Source organism: Cololabis saira, chromosome 17, assembly GCF_033807715.1.
Source record: "Cololabis saira isolate AMF1-May2022 chromosome 17, fColSai1.1, whole genome shotgun sequence".
In the NCBI taxonomy this organism is placed as follows: domain Eukaryota; kingdom Metazoa; phylum Chordata; class Actinopteri; order Beloniformes; family Belonidae; genus Cololabis; species Cololabis saira.
This window is the reverse complement of record NC_084603.1, coordinates 18,516,800-18,534,657: the sequence shown is the minus strand read 5'-3', so window position 1 is coordinate 18,534,657 and position 17,858 is coordinate 18,516,800. Positions and strand designations below refer to the sequence as shown.

The 17,858-nt window shown below is 38.0% G+C and overlaps 1 protein-coding gene across 2 annotated transcripts in view; it reads right to left on the bottom strand.

The window, feature by feature from the left end:
• Positions 1-10,827, bottom strand: part of blnk (B cell linker) — a 58,304-nt gene extending 47,477 nt beyond the window's left edge. Inside the window, exons 1-2 of one of the 2 annotated variants that reach the window (XM_061744751.1) lie at positions 10,655-10,827; positions 9,580-9,642 (exon numbers count right to left, since the gene is read on the bottom strand). In XM_061744751.1, the coding sequence (XP_061600735.1) occupies positions 9,580-9,642; positions 10,655-10,723 (132 nt within the window). In that variant the 5' untranslated portion in view covers positions 10,724-10,827. The remainder of the gene's footprint in view (positions 1-9,579; positions 9,643-10,654) is intronic. The other variant, XM_061744750.1, reaches the window with a different exon arrangement.
• Positions 10,828-17,858: the final 7,031 nt, after the last annotated feature.

Here is a 17,858-nt window from a genome sequence, read left to right as displayed (position 1 = left end):
CTGATATATGACATTTTTTTAGATTCGGGGAACAAAACCTGAAACAAAAAATGTAGTTTTTTTTCCTGCTTTGAATGTTTGTTTCTACAGTTGGGGGTTATAAAGTATAAAGTACTCAGGAGTACACCGAGTCCTCCACACTGTGCCTTAGCATTTCCATGCTGCTGCTGCAAACCACTGAGACAGTTTCACAATCATGCACCGAAACAGCAAGAGAGTTTTATTTATAAAACTAAACTGAGAGAACTGTCGTTTTTTTGTGTGGTTTCATGTGTCACTGTATGTGATCAGGAGCAGGTTTTAGCTTAAAGGGTGGGCAGATAGGTAGATACCTGAAATTGGATTAGCAAACTACCACTGCGACGGTAGCGCACCACATTCGCTGTTTACCAATTAAATAAAAAAGCAGACATGGCAAAGGCCAAGAACAACAAACTGATTGATGAAATAAACATTGAAGGAGGTCAGATGGTTTCTGTGTCTCTGCTTGCATAGAGTGCGATGTTGCAACGAGAGAGAGGAGGCGGATAGCACTGGAAGAAAACCGTATCATATCCTGCTCGTGCTGTATCCAGTCAGCACAGAGCAACAGCAGGTTTTTTGGGCTGCTCTGAACCTGTTTCATGTTCGAAAGGGTTTCCAAACATTTAGTTGTGAGTAAAGTTGCTTTTGTCAGCGAAAATTATGACTAAATATCGTCGTCAATGAACCTTTATCACCTGAGGAAAACTAGACGAGACGCAACGAAAATGCTGGTCATGTGACGATAACGATAATTAAATATATAATGAAATATCGTAGAGGAATAAAAACTCTTTTAAAATGTGTCTTCATTTTCGTTGATCAAAACGAGACGAAATGTTCTAACAAAGATCCTGAATCTCCATGTTTTCAGTAGTTTCCTCTGGTTTAATGTCCATGTTTTCAGTAGTTTCTCTGGTTTAATCTCCATGTTTTCAGTAGTTTCCTCTGGTTTAATGTCCATGTTTTCAGTAGTTTCTCTGGTTTAATGTCCATGTTTTCAGTAGTTTCCTCTGGTTTAATGTCCATGTTTTCAGTAGTTTCTCTGGTTTAATCTCCATGTTTTCAGTAGTTTCCTCTGGTTTAATGTCCATGTTTTCAGTAGTTTCTCTGGTTTAATGTCCATGTTTTCAGTAGTTTCTCTGGTTTAATGTCCATGTTTTCAGTAGTTTCTCTGGTTTAATTTCCATGTTTTCAGTAGTTTCCTCTGGTTTAATGTCCATGTTTTCAGTAGTTTCTCTGGTTTAATGTCCATGTTTTCAGTAGTTTCTCTGGTTTAATGTCCATGTTTTCAGTAGTTTCTCTGGTTTAATGTCCATGTTTTCAGTAGTTTCTCTGGTTTAATGTCCATGTTTTCAGTAGTTTCTCTGGTTTAGTTCTGCTGGGTGACGTTAGTCCTCAATCCCAGTCGCTGCAGCGGAATCAGATCCAGAAGATGCAACTGCAGAGTTAACGTCCATTAAAAACAAAGTTACATAGAGAAATGTTGGGATCTGCTCTGGGGGGGAAAAGAAGAAGAAGATCCATCTTTGGATCCACTTTCCTACATAGATGTGGAAAAGAAAACCCAATGTGTTGTGGAAAAAGAAAAAGAGAGAAAAAAAAGGGAAAAATGCGGAAAAATAAATATGTTGTAAACTCAAATTAGAGTCTTCTGTATCTGGAATGAATGTATTATTGAGTCTATAAGGTAACAATAATATAATAATAAGATAACCTTGTTTGAATTGTAAAATGGGTTTGGCTAAATACAATCTTTGACTAAAACGAGACTAAAATGGACAATTCTGACTAAAATGAGACTAAAATGCTCAGACTTTTAGTCGACTGAAACTTGACATGACTAAAAGGAGAATGAACGTGTTTAAAAATAATAAAAACTAAAATGATAGCTGGACCCAAAGACTAGACTAAAACTAAAATTGAAACAGGCTGACAGAAACAACACTAGTGTAACGTATTAAACACAACGCCATCGCATGAGGTGGAATTCTCTCACTTATTTCAATCATTGGAGCGAAAATGGATTTTAGAAGCCGTCTTCTAAGGAATATCTTAAATTTATTCAAAATAAAACTGAAATAACATCCATCCATAAGGATTCTGGGCTCATAGAATAAGACCTAAATGTTTTATAGGAGCACAGCTTCGGTCCTAAACATAAAACCTCTGCTCTTGTTTTCTCACGACACGACTAAAAGGAGAATGAACGAGACTAAAAATAATAAAATCTAAAATGATAGCTGGACCCAAAGACTAAAACTAAAATTGAAGAAACAGACACAACACTAGTTGTTCCTGTTCCTGGTAATGTAGACACATGAAAACAGTTTGGGCCCTGTGGAAATACTCATGATTCCCGCTAATTAAAATAAAAAAGAAAGTCATTTTTTGTTCATGTGTTTTTGAACAAGGTGCAACATTGCACTTTTGTTTGTTTTCATAATCTGTGACTCTTCCTGGTTTTTGTTTTTCTTTCATCTCCTACCCAACCTTCAAGATAACTAACCTTCACTGAACTACACATTACCGGCTTTGAGATAATTAGCTAATTATCATTTATTAGTTTGCTAATGTTTAATTGCAGCTCGGTGTGAGAATATCTACTGTAGGCTTCGCTGCTCTCAATAATAAAAGCTTCCCAAGAAGAATTTTCATTGCATTTTATTTTCTGCTCATAACTCACTAAAAAAAACACCAACAAACAAACAAAAACACAACTTGAGCCGTGTAAACCAGCACTATTTATAACGTACATGATGCACAGAGGAGCAGAACAGACTTCTGGGATTTTCAAATAGAAAGTGTATCGAGTCGTAGCGAAGTAATTTGCATCTCTGTGAATACTAATACGAATACCTTGGCAAAGGTGTTAAGCAGCATTTAATCTAAAAATATTTCTTGTTCTAATGAACAGACAGTATCTTTCAGCCGAACAGGAAGTTGGCCATTTTGAATTAATCGTGTCATTTTGGCGAAATTTATGCCATTTCTTCGGCCGTTTCTTCGCCCGAACCGTAACGTGCACCCAGGTGTGTTATACATCAAAATGTGCGCCTCCATCCTGCGACGACGCGCATTCGTTACTTTTCTCAGTCAAAAGCGTTACCGTGGCGACGCTAGACGCCAAAGAGCGCGCCCCCCTTTCATCTGATTGGTCCATATGTGATAGTTCCTACTTTCTGCCATAACTTTTGAATGGTTTGACATAGAGAGTCGTGGGTGGTGTCATCGGACTCCTTCACCTTAATTGGTGCAAATTAGCCCCGTCCCTTCTTCTGATTGGTCGATATGGGTATCAAACAGAGGTGGGTAGTAACGAGTTACATTTACTCCGTTACATTTACTTGAGTAAGTTTTGGGAAATGTTGTACTTTTAGGAGTAGTTTTGAATCACTATACTTTTTACTTTTACTTGAGTAGATTTGTGAAGCAGAAACTGTTCCTCTTACTCCGCTACATTAGGCTACGTTGAGCTGTTACTTTTCTTTTATCCCTTTTATCCGCGTACGCGTCAATCTCATGACATCACTGGGTGATTCTTTGGGAAAAATGTTTGTTTTTGCATGTTTTGTCACATTTACACAGACTCAAACACACAAACAGATTTCTATGAGTTCATGTTTGTTCTAGTTCTGCCTGGTTAAAAAGGAAAAGTACAAAGGCTGGAAATTTTGTGCTACTTGTACTTAATTTATTTTTTTATTCTGTTATTATTTTATTATTTATTAAAGCACTTGAATTTAATATTATTTTAATTCAAGCTATTTTTTATTTTATATTAATTTTAATTTATTTTATTATTTTATTGATTTAATTTGCCTGAAGATTATTTTGTACTTTTGTCTGTTTGAATGGTTGTGTTAAAAAAATAAATCACACGTTACTCAACAGTTACTCAGTACTTGAGTAGTTTTTTCACCAAGTACTTTTTTACTTTTAGTAATTAATTGGATGACTACTTTTTACTTCTACTTGAGTCATATTATTCTGAACAGTACTTTTACTTGAGTACAATTTTTGGCTCCTCTACCCAGCTCTGGTATCGAGTTGTAGGGAGTCAATTTGCATCTCTGCGAATACTAAACTTGGCAAAGGTGTTAATCTGCATTTAATCTAAAAATATTTCTTGTTCTAATGAACAGGCATGTGTCTTTCACCGCGAGAGTTCAGAGGTTTTTATTGATGGACAAAGAAAGACGTTAAGGCCGTGTCAAAAAGATCCGAATGAGGGTTCAGATTAAATAAGCTCCGACACTTCCAGAGCGATGATGAGATATGAGGGCACACGAGTGCAGAAATACAATCACTCTTCAAGCACATGGAGGGCTCTCACTTTCCACTTCCCAGTATTCCTGCAACGAGCAAATGATGTGCTCCAGCAGAGCAGCGCTCGCAGCTAAATCCAACACCGCCGTGTAATCTGTCACAGTGGCAGCATTAACCCGACGCTGCTGCGCTGCTGAATATCATAGACATCAGCTCAGTTAGTTATTACACACATTCTTCATTAGATTTTATTTTTGTGGACAAAATTAAGGAGAGTCATCAGAAACGTTAACATTAATGTTGTTGCAAATCTATGGAAGAGTATTAAGGCCATGCAGGAGAAAAAATATTTTAGAGGAGGAAGATTTTTTTTTATTGCGCACTTTGAGAAAAAAGTTGAAATGTCCAGATTAATGTTGAAATACAATTTCAAGAATAACGTCAAAATTTCGAGAATCAAGTCGAAATTTCGCCTTTTTCCTGAATATTTCAACTTTATTCATGAAATTTTAACTTTTTTCTCAACATTTCAACTTTATTCATGAAATTTTGACTTTTTTCTCAACATTTCGACTTTTTTCTCGAAATTGTGTAGATTTCTTTTTATTGTGCACTTCGAGAAAAAAGTCGAAATGTCGAGAAAAAAGTTGAAATGTCGAGATAAATGTTGAAATACAATTTCAAGAATAAAGTTGAAATTTCGCCTTTTTTCTCAACATTTCAACTTTATTCACAAAATTTTTACTTTTTTCTCAACATTGACCTTTTTCTCAAAATTGTATTTCAACATTAATCTCGACATTTCAACTTTCAACTTTTTTGAGAAAAAAGTCGAAATGTCGAGATTAATGTTGAAATACAATTTCAAGAATAAAGTCGAAATTTCGTGAATAAAGTTGAAATTTCACCTTTTTTTTCCTCACCATTTCAACTTTATTCAAGAAATTTCGACTTTTTTCTTGAAATTGTACTTCAACATTAATCTCGAGATTTCAACTTTTTTCTCTGCATTTCAACTTTTTTCTCGACATTTTGACTTTTTTCTCGAAGTGCATAATGAAAAAAACATCTCCCTCCTCTAAAATATAATTTTCATTTTTCTCCTGCCTGGCCCCGACACTCTTCCGTACATATCAGTAGGAAACCCGTTGCTGAAATTATATCACAGTCCACCAAAGTCACAAATGTCAAACACTCAGGACAAGAGGAAGAGTAAGGAATTAAGTAACAATCCCCACGTTGTCTGGAGATCCAGCTCTGGTTCTGGGTCTTTTACAGCGAGCTGCTCTGCTGTTACAGTTAAAGATCAAATCAACAAAAGATGTGACTGATCCAGCTCCACTGATTAGAGCTGGACTGGGAGTGTTGGAGCCTTGAAGCCGTTGGGCGTAAACGCAGCAGAGTCCGGCGTGAACGTGGGTTTACTCGAGCTCCAAACATGTCTGGCTGAATCTCTGAATCAGTCGTTACAGTTTCTGTATATATGTGCGTTTTTCAGATCTGAGCTGGTGCCTTGCACATCAAAGAGTCTGCTCTGAAACATTCATCATTTTGACCGATCAAAGCTCTTATTGAGTATCTTTTCTGGGAGATAACCCGATAAAATACAGGCGATCAGCTCAGGGTGAGTGAATAATGAATAGAATATAAGATAGCTGCTCAGATTGAAAGTGTACAAAGTCGTGTCTATGACCGGCCGATGGGAGGCTGCACATGAATGGATGAAAGAATGAATGAATTAATAATGAATGAATGAATGTATGGAAGTTTACCACTTCATCAAAACCATTAAAACGTTTTGACCTTATAGAAACGTAATTCTGGTCAGTTTTGTGAAAGAAGTTTTTATTTTTCCGACGAAAGGAGGGCCTTTTTTCCCCCTAAACGTGCCCCAAAAGTCACCAAATTTTTCACCAAGCCAGGCCTGGTGGAAAATGTGATATTTAATGGTTTGCATTAATGGGCGTGGCCTAACGGCTCAACAGCGCCCCCTAGAAAACTTTGTGCCTCAAGCCCCACAATACGGTTTGACGTACATGCACGAAAATCGGCACACACCTGTATCATGTCACAACTTAAAGAAAAGTCTCTTGGCGCCATGGCCGAAACCCAAGAGAAAGTCGGCCATTTTGAATTAATCTTGTAATTTTGGCGCAATTTATGCCATTCCTTCGGCCGCTTCTTCGCCCGAGCCGTAACGTGCACCCAGGTGTGTTATACATCAAAATGTGCGTCTCCATCCTGCAACGATGCGCATTACTTTTCTCAGTCAAAAGCGTTACCGTGGCGACGCTAGACGCCAAAAAGCGCACCCCCCCTTCATCTGATTGGTCCATATTTGATAGTTCCTACTTTCTGCCATAACTTTTGAATGGTTTGACATAGAGAGTCGTGGGTGGTGTCATTGGACTCAGTTTTGAGTCTTTGAACATAATTGGTGCAAATTAGCCCCGCCCCTTCTTTTGATTGGTCGATATTTGATAGTCCCTATTATCTGCCATAACTTTGGAACGGGTTGTGATAAAGACATGTGGGTGATGTCATCGGACTCGGTATTGAGTCCTTGACCTTCATTGGTGAAAATTACTCGCGCGAGGGCCCGTTCATCGCTGCTTGCAGCTTTAATTTTCATATGAAACCTAAGTAAAAGTTTTTGATTAAATGAAAAGCAAAAGACTAATCTACTGGACAAATGCAGAGATGAATGTACAAACGTAGGAACTGGGGTATAAATTCAGCTGGAGAAAGGGGAGAAATCCTCTTCTGTCTATGAAGGACATGGAAACACGACTGAGATTTGCAAGACTGCATCTGAACAAACCAGAATACTTCTGGAACAGCGTCCCGGGGACGGAGGAGACCAAGGTTGAGCCGTTTGGCCTCCATGACCAGTGCGTCTGGCAGAAAGGTGATGATTTGAGGTTATCTTGCAGCCACAGCACCTGCAGCTCTCTGCAGCCGCTGAGTCGACCATGAACTCCTGTAAACCCGAGTTTACTGGAGTCACACGTTAAACCATGTGTCAGATCAGTGTCTCCCAACCCGGGGTCCGGGCCCCCCCTGGGGGGGCCAGAGATCTCTGGGGGGGTGCGAAACTTTGTCTGCTTTGAGGATATGCAGTTGTAAAAATTATATTTGCGCATGTTAAATAAATAAAAAATCACAATAACACACCTAATGGAATACAGTAATCCAAGTCTTTATAAACCCACTTAGTATTATATATATATATATATACACTATATATATATATATATATATATATATATATATATATATATATATATATATATATATATATACTTAGTATTTTAAAATGACCAAAATATGTTATTTAGCAGGATAAAAACTTAAAAACATATTAATGTATCATTAGTCAACATTTAATCATACTACTACTCCGACAGGTTGGTAAAGGAAAAATGTTAAACATTTTTCTCTCATATTAAAAGAGACATTTTTCAGAAATATTTTTATGTCCTTGCAATTATTTTTTGTGCATATTTTATACATTGGTGACACAAAATGAAGGTGAGAAAAACAAAGTCATCTGTATACTGGGTAAACCAAAGAGAAATGTATCAAAAAAACATAATTAATGTTCATTTTTTCAATTAAAGATTTGTAATGTTTTTGTTTATTGTCTATTGTGCATTTTTTATTTATTTTTAAAAATGTCTATTAACATCTGCCGAAGGGACTGCCGATGAAAATTAGCCTTTCGGCTAACTCGGGTACATTTACTTTCTGCAAAGAAATGTTTATCAATGTACACTGTCCCTTTTTAAAAATAAAGAATTATTATTATTAACGAATAACTTCACTCTTTTGGTGCTAGTACGTACGGGTCGGGGGCCCGGCGGGTCTTAGACACAAGTAGGGGGGAACAAGGAAAAAAGGTTGGGGAACACTGTGTCAGACAACTAACTGGGCTGAAATTAGACGATTTGGTCGGTTACTGATCTAAATGAGACCAGCAAACAACATCAGAGGTCTTCAGAAGATAAATAAGAAAAAAGATTTGTCTAAGATTTGGGACAAATTTCTGCACAACGATGTAAGAAGGCGATAAAGTCATTCAGGAGCCCAGTATCTAAAGTATGAAGTATCTACTGCTGCAAAAGATGGATGTACCGGTACAAGCTACTTAATCACAGCGGGTACTGTATCTGTATTTTCTAGCTTTCCTTTTTGATCCATTTTTGTTAAATAAATACACTGCAAAAAATCTCATTACACTTAAAACAAGAGTCATTACCAGAAAAACAACTTGTTACTTGACAATTTTCACCTGTTTCAAGTAAATTTTCACTTGAAACAAGTAGAAAGAAATCTGCCAGTGGAACAAGATTTACAGTATCTTCTCATTACAAGCAAAAAAATCTTCACTGGCAGATTTTTCTACTTATTTCAAGTGAAAATTTACTTGAAACAGGTGAAAATTGTCAAATAAGTTATTTTTCTGGTAATGACACTTGTTTTAAGTGTAATGAGATTTGTTTGACTAAAAATGATACACTTTAACTAGAAATAAGACAAATATTCTTGTTAAGATTTAGAGTTTTTGCAGTGTAAAAGGTATGGGGAAAAAAATCCCCAAGTTGTTTTTGCCTGATAGTATTTTTTTTTTTTTTTAAGGTTTTTTTGGGCTCTAGTGGCCCTTTATTGGAGATGCAGACTGGAAAGGGGTAGAGAGAGAGAACGGGGAAGACACGCAGCAAAGGTGCGCGGGCTGGATTTGAACCCGCGACCGCTGCAGGAGGAGGACTGTAGCCTCAGTATATGGCCCGCTGCTTAACCCACTGCGCCACCAAGCGGCCCCTGATACTATTTTTTAATTTTATTTTACACACACACACAAACAAATCAGGCTAAAAGAGGTACTATGACTGAAACATTAGTCTATTTTTACTGGTTTACTGGTGGATACAACACAATAGCAGAAGTTACAGATTTACTGACTTCCAGTGTAGCAGCGTGGGAAGTGATTGTGTTTAACAGCAGTCAGGGTTCACATGCTGCAGATTCTCTTCTCTTTTTCTAATACTGAAAATATCTGTATGAAGATTTAAAGTGAAACCATCTGATTTGTCAACACTGCGAAGAACTTAAATGTAGTTCGGCAGTTTGTTTTCTTGAGAAAAACCTGGCACAAACACCAATCTGTCATTTAAACACCACAATTACAGCAATAAACGCTGCCATTTGTTTCATTTTAGTAGAATTACAGTGTAAGTAGAGTAGGAGTGTAAGAGTAAAGAGATGACAGTGTGTCAGAGATTAACTCACCATAAGTCTCTGTCCGTTAATTTTAAGCTTGACTATGATGGAAGCGCATTCTGGCATGTTATTCTGAGGAAAGCAAACACATAGATTTAGATTTAAACATACAAACTGACCAAGTTTAAGTCAACTGTATGGAAGAGTATTAGGGCCAGGCAGGAGAAAAATAAAAATAATATTTTAGAGGAGAAACTCCGAGAAACACTTTCTAGAAAAAAGTCGAAATGTCGAGAAAAAAGTCGAAATGTTGAGAAAAAAGTCAAAATTTTAAGAATAAAGTCAACCTTCTGAGACTATACCAAACAGCGCATGTGACTGTCTTTAGAAAATGTCTCGTAGGCCTTTAGATGAACTGGTGAAACTACTTCAGAATCGGCTTCAGTGACAACGAAATTCTTTCTCTTTTAGCTCATAAAGACGGTGTAATTATCAGTATTAGGACTTTGACATTTCGACTTTATTCACAAAATTGTATTTCAACTTTATTCTATATTTATAAGTCGAAATGTCGAGATTAATGTTGAAATACAATTTCAAGAATAAAGTCAAAATTTCGTGAATAAAGTCGAAATTTAGCCTTTTTCCTCAACTTTCAACTTTCACTCGAAATTGTACTTCAACATTAATCTCGACATTTCTACTTTTTTCTCAACATTTCGACTTTTTTCTCAACATTTCAACTTTTTTCTTGAAATTGTACTTCAACATTAATCTTGACATTTCGACTTTTTTCTCGACATTTCGACTTTTTTTCTCGAGGTGCACAATGAAAAAAAAATCTTCCTCTAAAATATTATTTTTATTTCTCTCCTCACTGGCCCTAATACTCTTCCGTAATCTCAACATTAATCTCGACATTTCGACTTTTTGCACAATAAAATCTTCCCCTCTCAAATATTTTTTCTCCTGCCTGGCCCTAATACTCTTCCGTACAACTGAACTACAGGTATAGTTATAAAACATTAAATTACTGCACCCTGAGTACAGTATGCATGACTGAAATGATAAATTATGATAAAATTAGGTCAGCGTCTCGACCCTCGACTGCTCTTCTCTTCTCTTTTTTTTTTCTTGCACTCACCTTGACCATAAAACCCGCCACTTGAGCCTGGTCCCACCTCTCACACTCTTGTTTGGATGGCAGGTTCATTACCGTCTCTGCAGGGAAGCTCGGAGTAGGACCGCCGCGCTTCTGGAAGTTAGAGTAATGGACTGACCTGTCACCCACTGAGGCATCAGCGCTCCAGCACAGCGTCAGCTTCACCTCATTAAAACCCAAACGCTTGTCTCAACCTCACTCTCTGACATCCATGAACGTTGAAATTCAAGCTATTTTAAAAAGAATACGCCTCCTAGGTCTTGTGAAGCTATTGACCAAAGGGAACTTGTGACTTCCTCAGTGTATTTCTATTTTACAACCCTCAGAAACCAAAACGTGTCACAATACTGGAACTTGATTTCCCTCCCGCAGCTCAGGCAAGCTTTCATTTACTGTCAGTAAGTGCTCAGAAAAAAATGAAAAACAAAAAAACTAGAGTTTAAATAAGGAAAGTATGTCACAACACTTGAATTTCATTTGTTTCTTCTACACCCATTCCTGCAAATCAGGCCTGCACACATCCATAAAAAAAAATAAAAAAAGCGGGACAGAGAAAATGTAATGTCAGAAAAGAAGTGAACGAAGAAAAAAAACCTGATTATTAAGGATGTTTTTTGACAAATGCAGAAGGAATTTTACTGAGTAAAAAGCAAGAATGTCATCCTAAGCAGACTTCTGAGCCTGCAGGTTGCATAGCATCAGGATTCGTCATTCATCAATAGTACTAAACATCATCTAAAACTGAAAATGGAACAGTGACGTCTCTGACTAAAGTGTTCGCAACTGTTACTTTGTAGGATATATATTCTTCTATATATATACTATATATATTTTTTAATTAGGGCCCGGGCACTTACAGTGCAAAAGCCCTATTGTATCTGTAGGAATTCTTTTCCTCGTTTTTTTTTTCCTCCTTCTTCCGACGAAATGAGGGCCTTTTTTCCCCCTAAACGTGCCCCAAAAGTCACCAAATTTTGCACCAAGCCAGGCCTGGTGAAAAATTTGATATTTAATGGTTTGCATTAATGCATTTTAATTGCATTTTGAATTAATTGTGTAATTTTGGCGCAATTTATGCCCGTTCTTCGGCCGTTAATGCGGCCCGAACCGTAACGTGCACCCAGGTGTGTTATACATCAAAATATGTGTCTCCATCCTGCAACATTACTTTTCTCAGTCAAAAGCGTTACCGTGGCTACGATAGACGCCAAAAACATGCCCCCCCTTCATCTGATTGGTCCATATTTGATAAAGTGTTCAAAAAGAATCTCAGGACACACAGCTGTCTTTCTGTAGTTTTAATAAAAAGCGAGCATTCATGAATGGAGATCACACAGTGCAACTGATCACAGGAAGCAGTCAGTGAGTGAGTGACCTGAAGATGTTTTGAGACATCCTGCCTTATATTTCAGCCAGGCTGGGAACATTAGACAAAATATGTGTCACCCTGACAACTAGCCTGACAGGAGGTGTCATAGCGACACCTCCTGATACAGAGTCTAGAATTTCAGCCTCCTAGCTCAAAGCGTTAGTTAACCATAAAAAAAAAAGACACAAAATAGGCTTTGCAGGCCCGAAAAGAAACACATGCGGTGACCTTTGACACTTCCGAAGGTCACACAGATCTGAAACTCGGCACAGTGGATGAGAGTCACCTCCTGATACAGAGTCTAGAATTGCAGCCTCCTAGCTCAAAGCGTTAGTGAACTGTGCAAAAATGGACACGAAATAGGCCTCATAGGCAAACCTATAACAATACATAACAAACCTCCTGTGCCTACTGAGCATTAATAACATGTCATAATCGAAGGAGAACTAATTAAAACGGATGTCCTTAACATGAACCTATTGTATTATTGAATTATCAAGGACACTTTCGTGTTTTTGTGTTTAGAAATGTTAAAGATATTAAAAGAAAGCCATAACACAATGAGGAAAATACTTTGGCGAACAAGTCGTGCCCAGAGCGTGTCTCGAACCACAGTCTCCCAGACCACAGTCAACTGCACTAAACAGTCGGCCAAATGCTGATGTGTTGCCCAGGCGGGCAAGGCCTTATCTTATCTGTGGTCGTTACACTATGTTCCAAAAAGTATTGTTTTTAATGGACAAGATCCGGCATTTTAAGTTGAATTCTATTGTTCAGGTTTTAAAATTCTAGCTAAATACATAAAAAAGGGAGGTGAGGTGTGAGCTTCATAACAAAACGTCTGTGCCTACTGAGCATTAATATCATGGGGTTAGCCATAGAAAGGGGCGATAACAGCCTCCTGCGCCTACTAGTAGGTAGAGTAGGGCCCTTCTGGCCCATATCTATGGGATGATTGTTATCGTTTTGTCCTTCATTCAATGGTGTGACAGCAGTCAAATCAGGTGACGGATCCCATTGACTTCGCATAGTACTATATCCGTGGTGCTCCCATTAAAACCTCAATAAAACACTGCTAAAACAGCGTTAAAAACATGCTTTTACAAACTGACAGTAACAAACAGTACCTTGCGCATCAAAAACGTATAACTTAGCCACTATAATAAAGAATAATATATACATAATAATAATGTAATAATCCGTGCATTGACTTTGCATGGTACAATATCCATGGTGCTCACACGGAATTATACCATTTTCCGTGTATATACCACGGAAAAAAGTGGTGAGAGGTCGTGGGCATTTCACAGATTTTTGTGAGATCAGGTTGGTCAGATCAGCAAAAATGTCAGTTTGCTGGTCAATGTGCTGGAGTGTACGTTTGTGTGTATATGAAAGTACAATCTGCATTGAGGCTTCTCGCTTCGGGAATCCCAGTCTGTGATTGGACGCTGCCTCGGTGTCGCCGCTGGTCATTTGCATAAAGTTCAGATTCTCTCAACTTCAAATTGACGCTCCCGACGCCTCCAACGCCTCCAACGCCTCCATCACCTCCGCGGCCTCCGTGGCCTCCGACACCTCTAACAGCGCTTTCATAAACAATGAATGGCAGCCGGAAGCCTATGACGCCCGTGACGCTTTTGGCGTGAATCCAGGGTAACACTGTGGGTGGATTTCAACCGGTTTCGGGGCGTCCTTGTGCCCCCCATTCAAACCCTGGTGCCGTGCAGTACGAGGTTAAAAACGCCTCCAACCCACTCTTACAAACGGGCGGCATGAGCGTACGGTATATCCGAGGAATTCCACCGTACTTGACTAGATGCAGAGTTTGAAATGAGACCCAAGACACCCGAGAAGGCACCGAAACCCAGCTATAGTGTTGTTAATTTATTTGAACCGCTTGTTATTCTCAATATTTTTCCTCGTGAGCCGATCCAAATGCCAACCCACGTGACCCCCACGTGTCTCGTTAGTGCTGTTGAAGCTGCACTTTTGCTTGACATGTGGAGTCTCTCCCAGCTCTGTTTGGATGAAAGGCAGGGTTCTCAACCCACACACTCACGCCTATGAGCTATGGAGAATCCCCAATTAACCTTAAATACGTGTGTTTGGACCGTGGGAGGGAACTGGAGAACACGGAGAGAGCGTGCGTGCGTGGGAAGAACGTGCAAACTTCAGACACAGAAAGACTCGAACCAGGAACTTTCTGGCCATGAGGGAAAAGTGCCAGTAACCAGAAACCACCGTGCCCTTAGTGGTTTAAAACATCTCCTAAAGTGAAGGAAGTAAACTAAGTGAAACATAAAATAAAATGTTATTTACCACTTTTGTCACTTTAAGGTTTAAAGAAAACACCACCACAGTTGTTGTAAATATCCACACTGCACTGCCAGATTGGGAATACGTGTTTTATATTTATATTTATAGCCCATGTAACTACACGAAGAGAAGGGAGATGTTTTTCAATGTAATCTTCACACCCACACCCTTCCTTTGGCTCATCCCTTCACACTCTCTGCTCCGAGGGTTCCGTCCCAAAAACACGGTTTACACAAGCAAATAAAAGAATTACCAGAGGAATAGAAGCAGAAGAAGCTGCTTACTCAGAATATTTCACTGCCATGTACTTCACTTCTCCTGAAAGTAATGATTCAATATGGAATATACTTCTGTATGAGTCTTAAATTGCTTATTATATAATTATCATACTTAATATAAGATTATACAGTATTAGATTGTCCTTTATTCATCCGTCAGTGGGGAAATTCGCTTTGGGCAGCAGCAGTACACACAATACACTACGGAAGAGAATCAGGGCCAGGTAGGAGAAAAATTTAAATAATATTTTAGAGGAAGATTTTTTTTTCATTATGCACTTCGAGAAAAAAGTCGAAATGTTGAGAAAAAAGGCGAAATTTCGACTTTATTCTTGAAATTATATTTCAACATTAATCTCGACATTTCAAGTTTTTTCTCAACATTTCGACTTTTTTCTCAAAGTGCATAATACATTTTTTTTTCCCCTCCCAAAAATATTTTTTCTCCTGCATGGCTCTAATACTTTTCCGTAACACACACATGCAGCGAAAGAAGGATAAAAATGTAAAAAATATATAATGACAAAATATAGACAGTATATGCAGAGGAATGAAAATAAAAGTAGTACAGTACGAGAAAGAAAAAAAATGCCTTTAAGATAAGTAGTTAAGTATCTTTATTTGTCTTTATTTTGTATGCACATCACAGTACAACGAAATTTAATTTACACTCTGGTACAGTATAAATACAAGCGCCATAAACAACATACATATATTCAGTAACATGAGAGAGGTCACTGCCTGACAGTGTTGTGCAAGTTCATACTTCTCTCATGAACTAGTTCAAAGTTCCGTTCACATAGTTCAAAAACGAACAGTTCACGTTTATAGTTCACCATTTTCACTTTGAACTAGTTCAAATTCAGTTCATTTCAATATTTTTAAGTGAGAAGTACGAATGAAACGCCCCCCTATCCTAAAACTGTTCTCTGTATGTAATCATGTTTTGTCCTAGTGGTTTTTCACCTTTAATCAGAGGTTGTAAATCTCCAACATTGTAGCCCATTATCAGTGTTTCTACCTGTTGCAGGTAAATCAACCCTGAAGGTGCAGCAGTGGGACTGGGGTCGTTTGGGGCTGTTGGGTCCTGATCACTTTGTTTGATTATCAAGGACTTGCAGATATTTTCTCACACTGGACGGATGCTTTAACTCCACATGACGTTTACAATGTGAAGTTGATGAGGCAGAAGCTCAGACTTGTTTTCTCAGCGCAGGTGGACATCATTTGCACAGAAAGGTTAGATTTTTACCGTCGGACTCTTTGGGAGACGATGTATAAAATTCCCTCAGATAATGATAAGGATCATCATCTAATTCTCGCTGACGCTGCGTCTGCAACGTCTCTCTCTTCACTGGTCATGTAAAGATGCACCGGGCTTGGGCCGCCGTTGCCATGGAGATGCTGCCCGTTGCCAGTGTGTGCAGTGCATTGTGGGTAATGTAGTGTAAAGTCGTCGTCTCGTCGATTATTTTAAATGTGCACGTCGGCCGCTGGTGAAATGTATCCCGTAATAATTGGACCTAAAACTGAAACTGAAATCTGAAACTCACATAATCTGAACAGTTCAAATTCCAGTTCATGATCTGCAGAATGAACAAGTTCACGTTCAAGTTCTTTATTTGCAAATACGTTACGTTCAGTTCAACATTCTCACAGAAATGAAAGTGTTCAATGAACGCGTTCATTTGAACTATCACTATCAACTATCTATTATCAACTTATGCCCCTCCTCATCTGTTTGGTACCAAACATTATTTTCTACATTTCTTTTTTTTTTTTTTTTTTTAATATTTTTATCCCGGTTTTTTCCCATTTTTACCACCCCGTGCTCCTACCTAAGTAACAGTCCTGGGCATTGCCATCCTCTACCAACCCCAGGAGGGCCCTGCACTATTTTCTACATTTCTACTGCAGTAATTCTCCAGGTGTGTATTAGTAAACTTGTAGAGTTCTCAGGTCTGACCCCTTATTCCCTACACTTTAATCAAATGTCACGGCGTATATAGGCTACGTTCAGGCTGTCAGTCCAAATTCAGTTCTTAGCACATCCAGACTGTAGAAACCCTGGACCTTTTTGACACAGTCTGATTGCTCAGATCGGATTTCAAATATAGTGTTCCGGGTCATTTGCAATTCCACACTAATGACGACGTCGTTACGGGAGTTACCAGCTCAGGAAGCAACAACGGCTGGAGTACCGAACACAACAGCGCGTGGAAAAACGCTGAAATAAATCAGCCCACAGTGCCTCTGTGGTTTGTTAACATCCGTTCTATGCATGTCCGTTACCATAGCAACCAGGTAGATTAAAACGCGTCACAAGGCACAGATTGAATCTGATCAATGTGTGATGTAAACGGTTAGTCCGGAAGATCAGATTCCAATTGGAAATGCCTGTTACCGTATTTTACGGACCATTGGGTTATAAGGCGCATGATATATATATATATATATATATATATATATATATATATATATATATATATATATATATATATATATATATATATATATATATATATATATATATATATAGTTCATTTTATTTTATTTATTTATTTTTTATCATCCTTCATACTTTGTTTATTCATCTCACATGAGTGAATCTATAAGATAACTGCATTTTTTCACAAGGATTGTGGTTTTACAAAATGACCGCTAGAGGGCGCCTTGTGTATACGTTTTGATTTTGTGTACCGTTTTTGCGTACTGGTGCACGCAGAAGAAGAGTCTAGCTTGAACTAACAAGACTAGATAAAAAACGAACTTTGTCAGCTGATAAATACTACTTTATTTCATTTGTAAAAGTTTTCTAAGACTCCAAGTTTGTTCCTGTTTGCCAAAATGAAGATGTAAGATTGTTTTGTCCGGAGGATTTGTTTTTTCTTTTGAGTTAGACTCGACGTGAACTCCGGTGAGTTTATCAATTTAGTATGCAAATAAGTTATGTTTCTAGTTACTGAAACGGATGGGTTAATCTTTTATGTTACTTATGTTGAACTTCTTTTATAACCAAAAACCAATCGGAGTCAAGTGGAAACATTATAGACATATTGTTTTTGTAAGATTAAGCTGATTTTGGGTTAATGGAAGTGTGGTTATTTTGAAGAGAGTAACGTTAATTTTACTGCGTCATGACAGGACGCCATGTTTGTTTTTCCTCCCTCATCACCATGAGGCAGTGAAGTTTATTATTTTGTACTGTATGTGGTTTTGA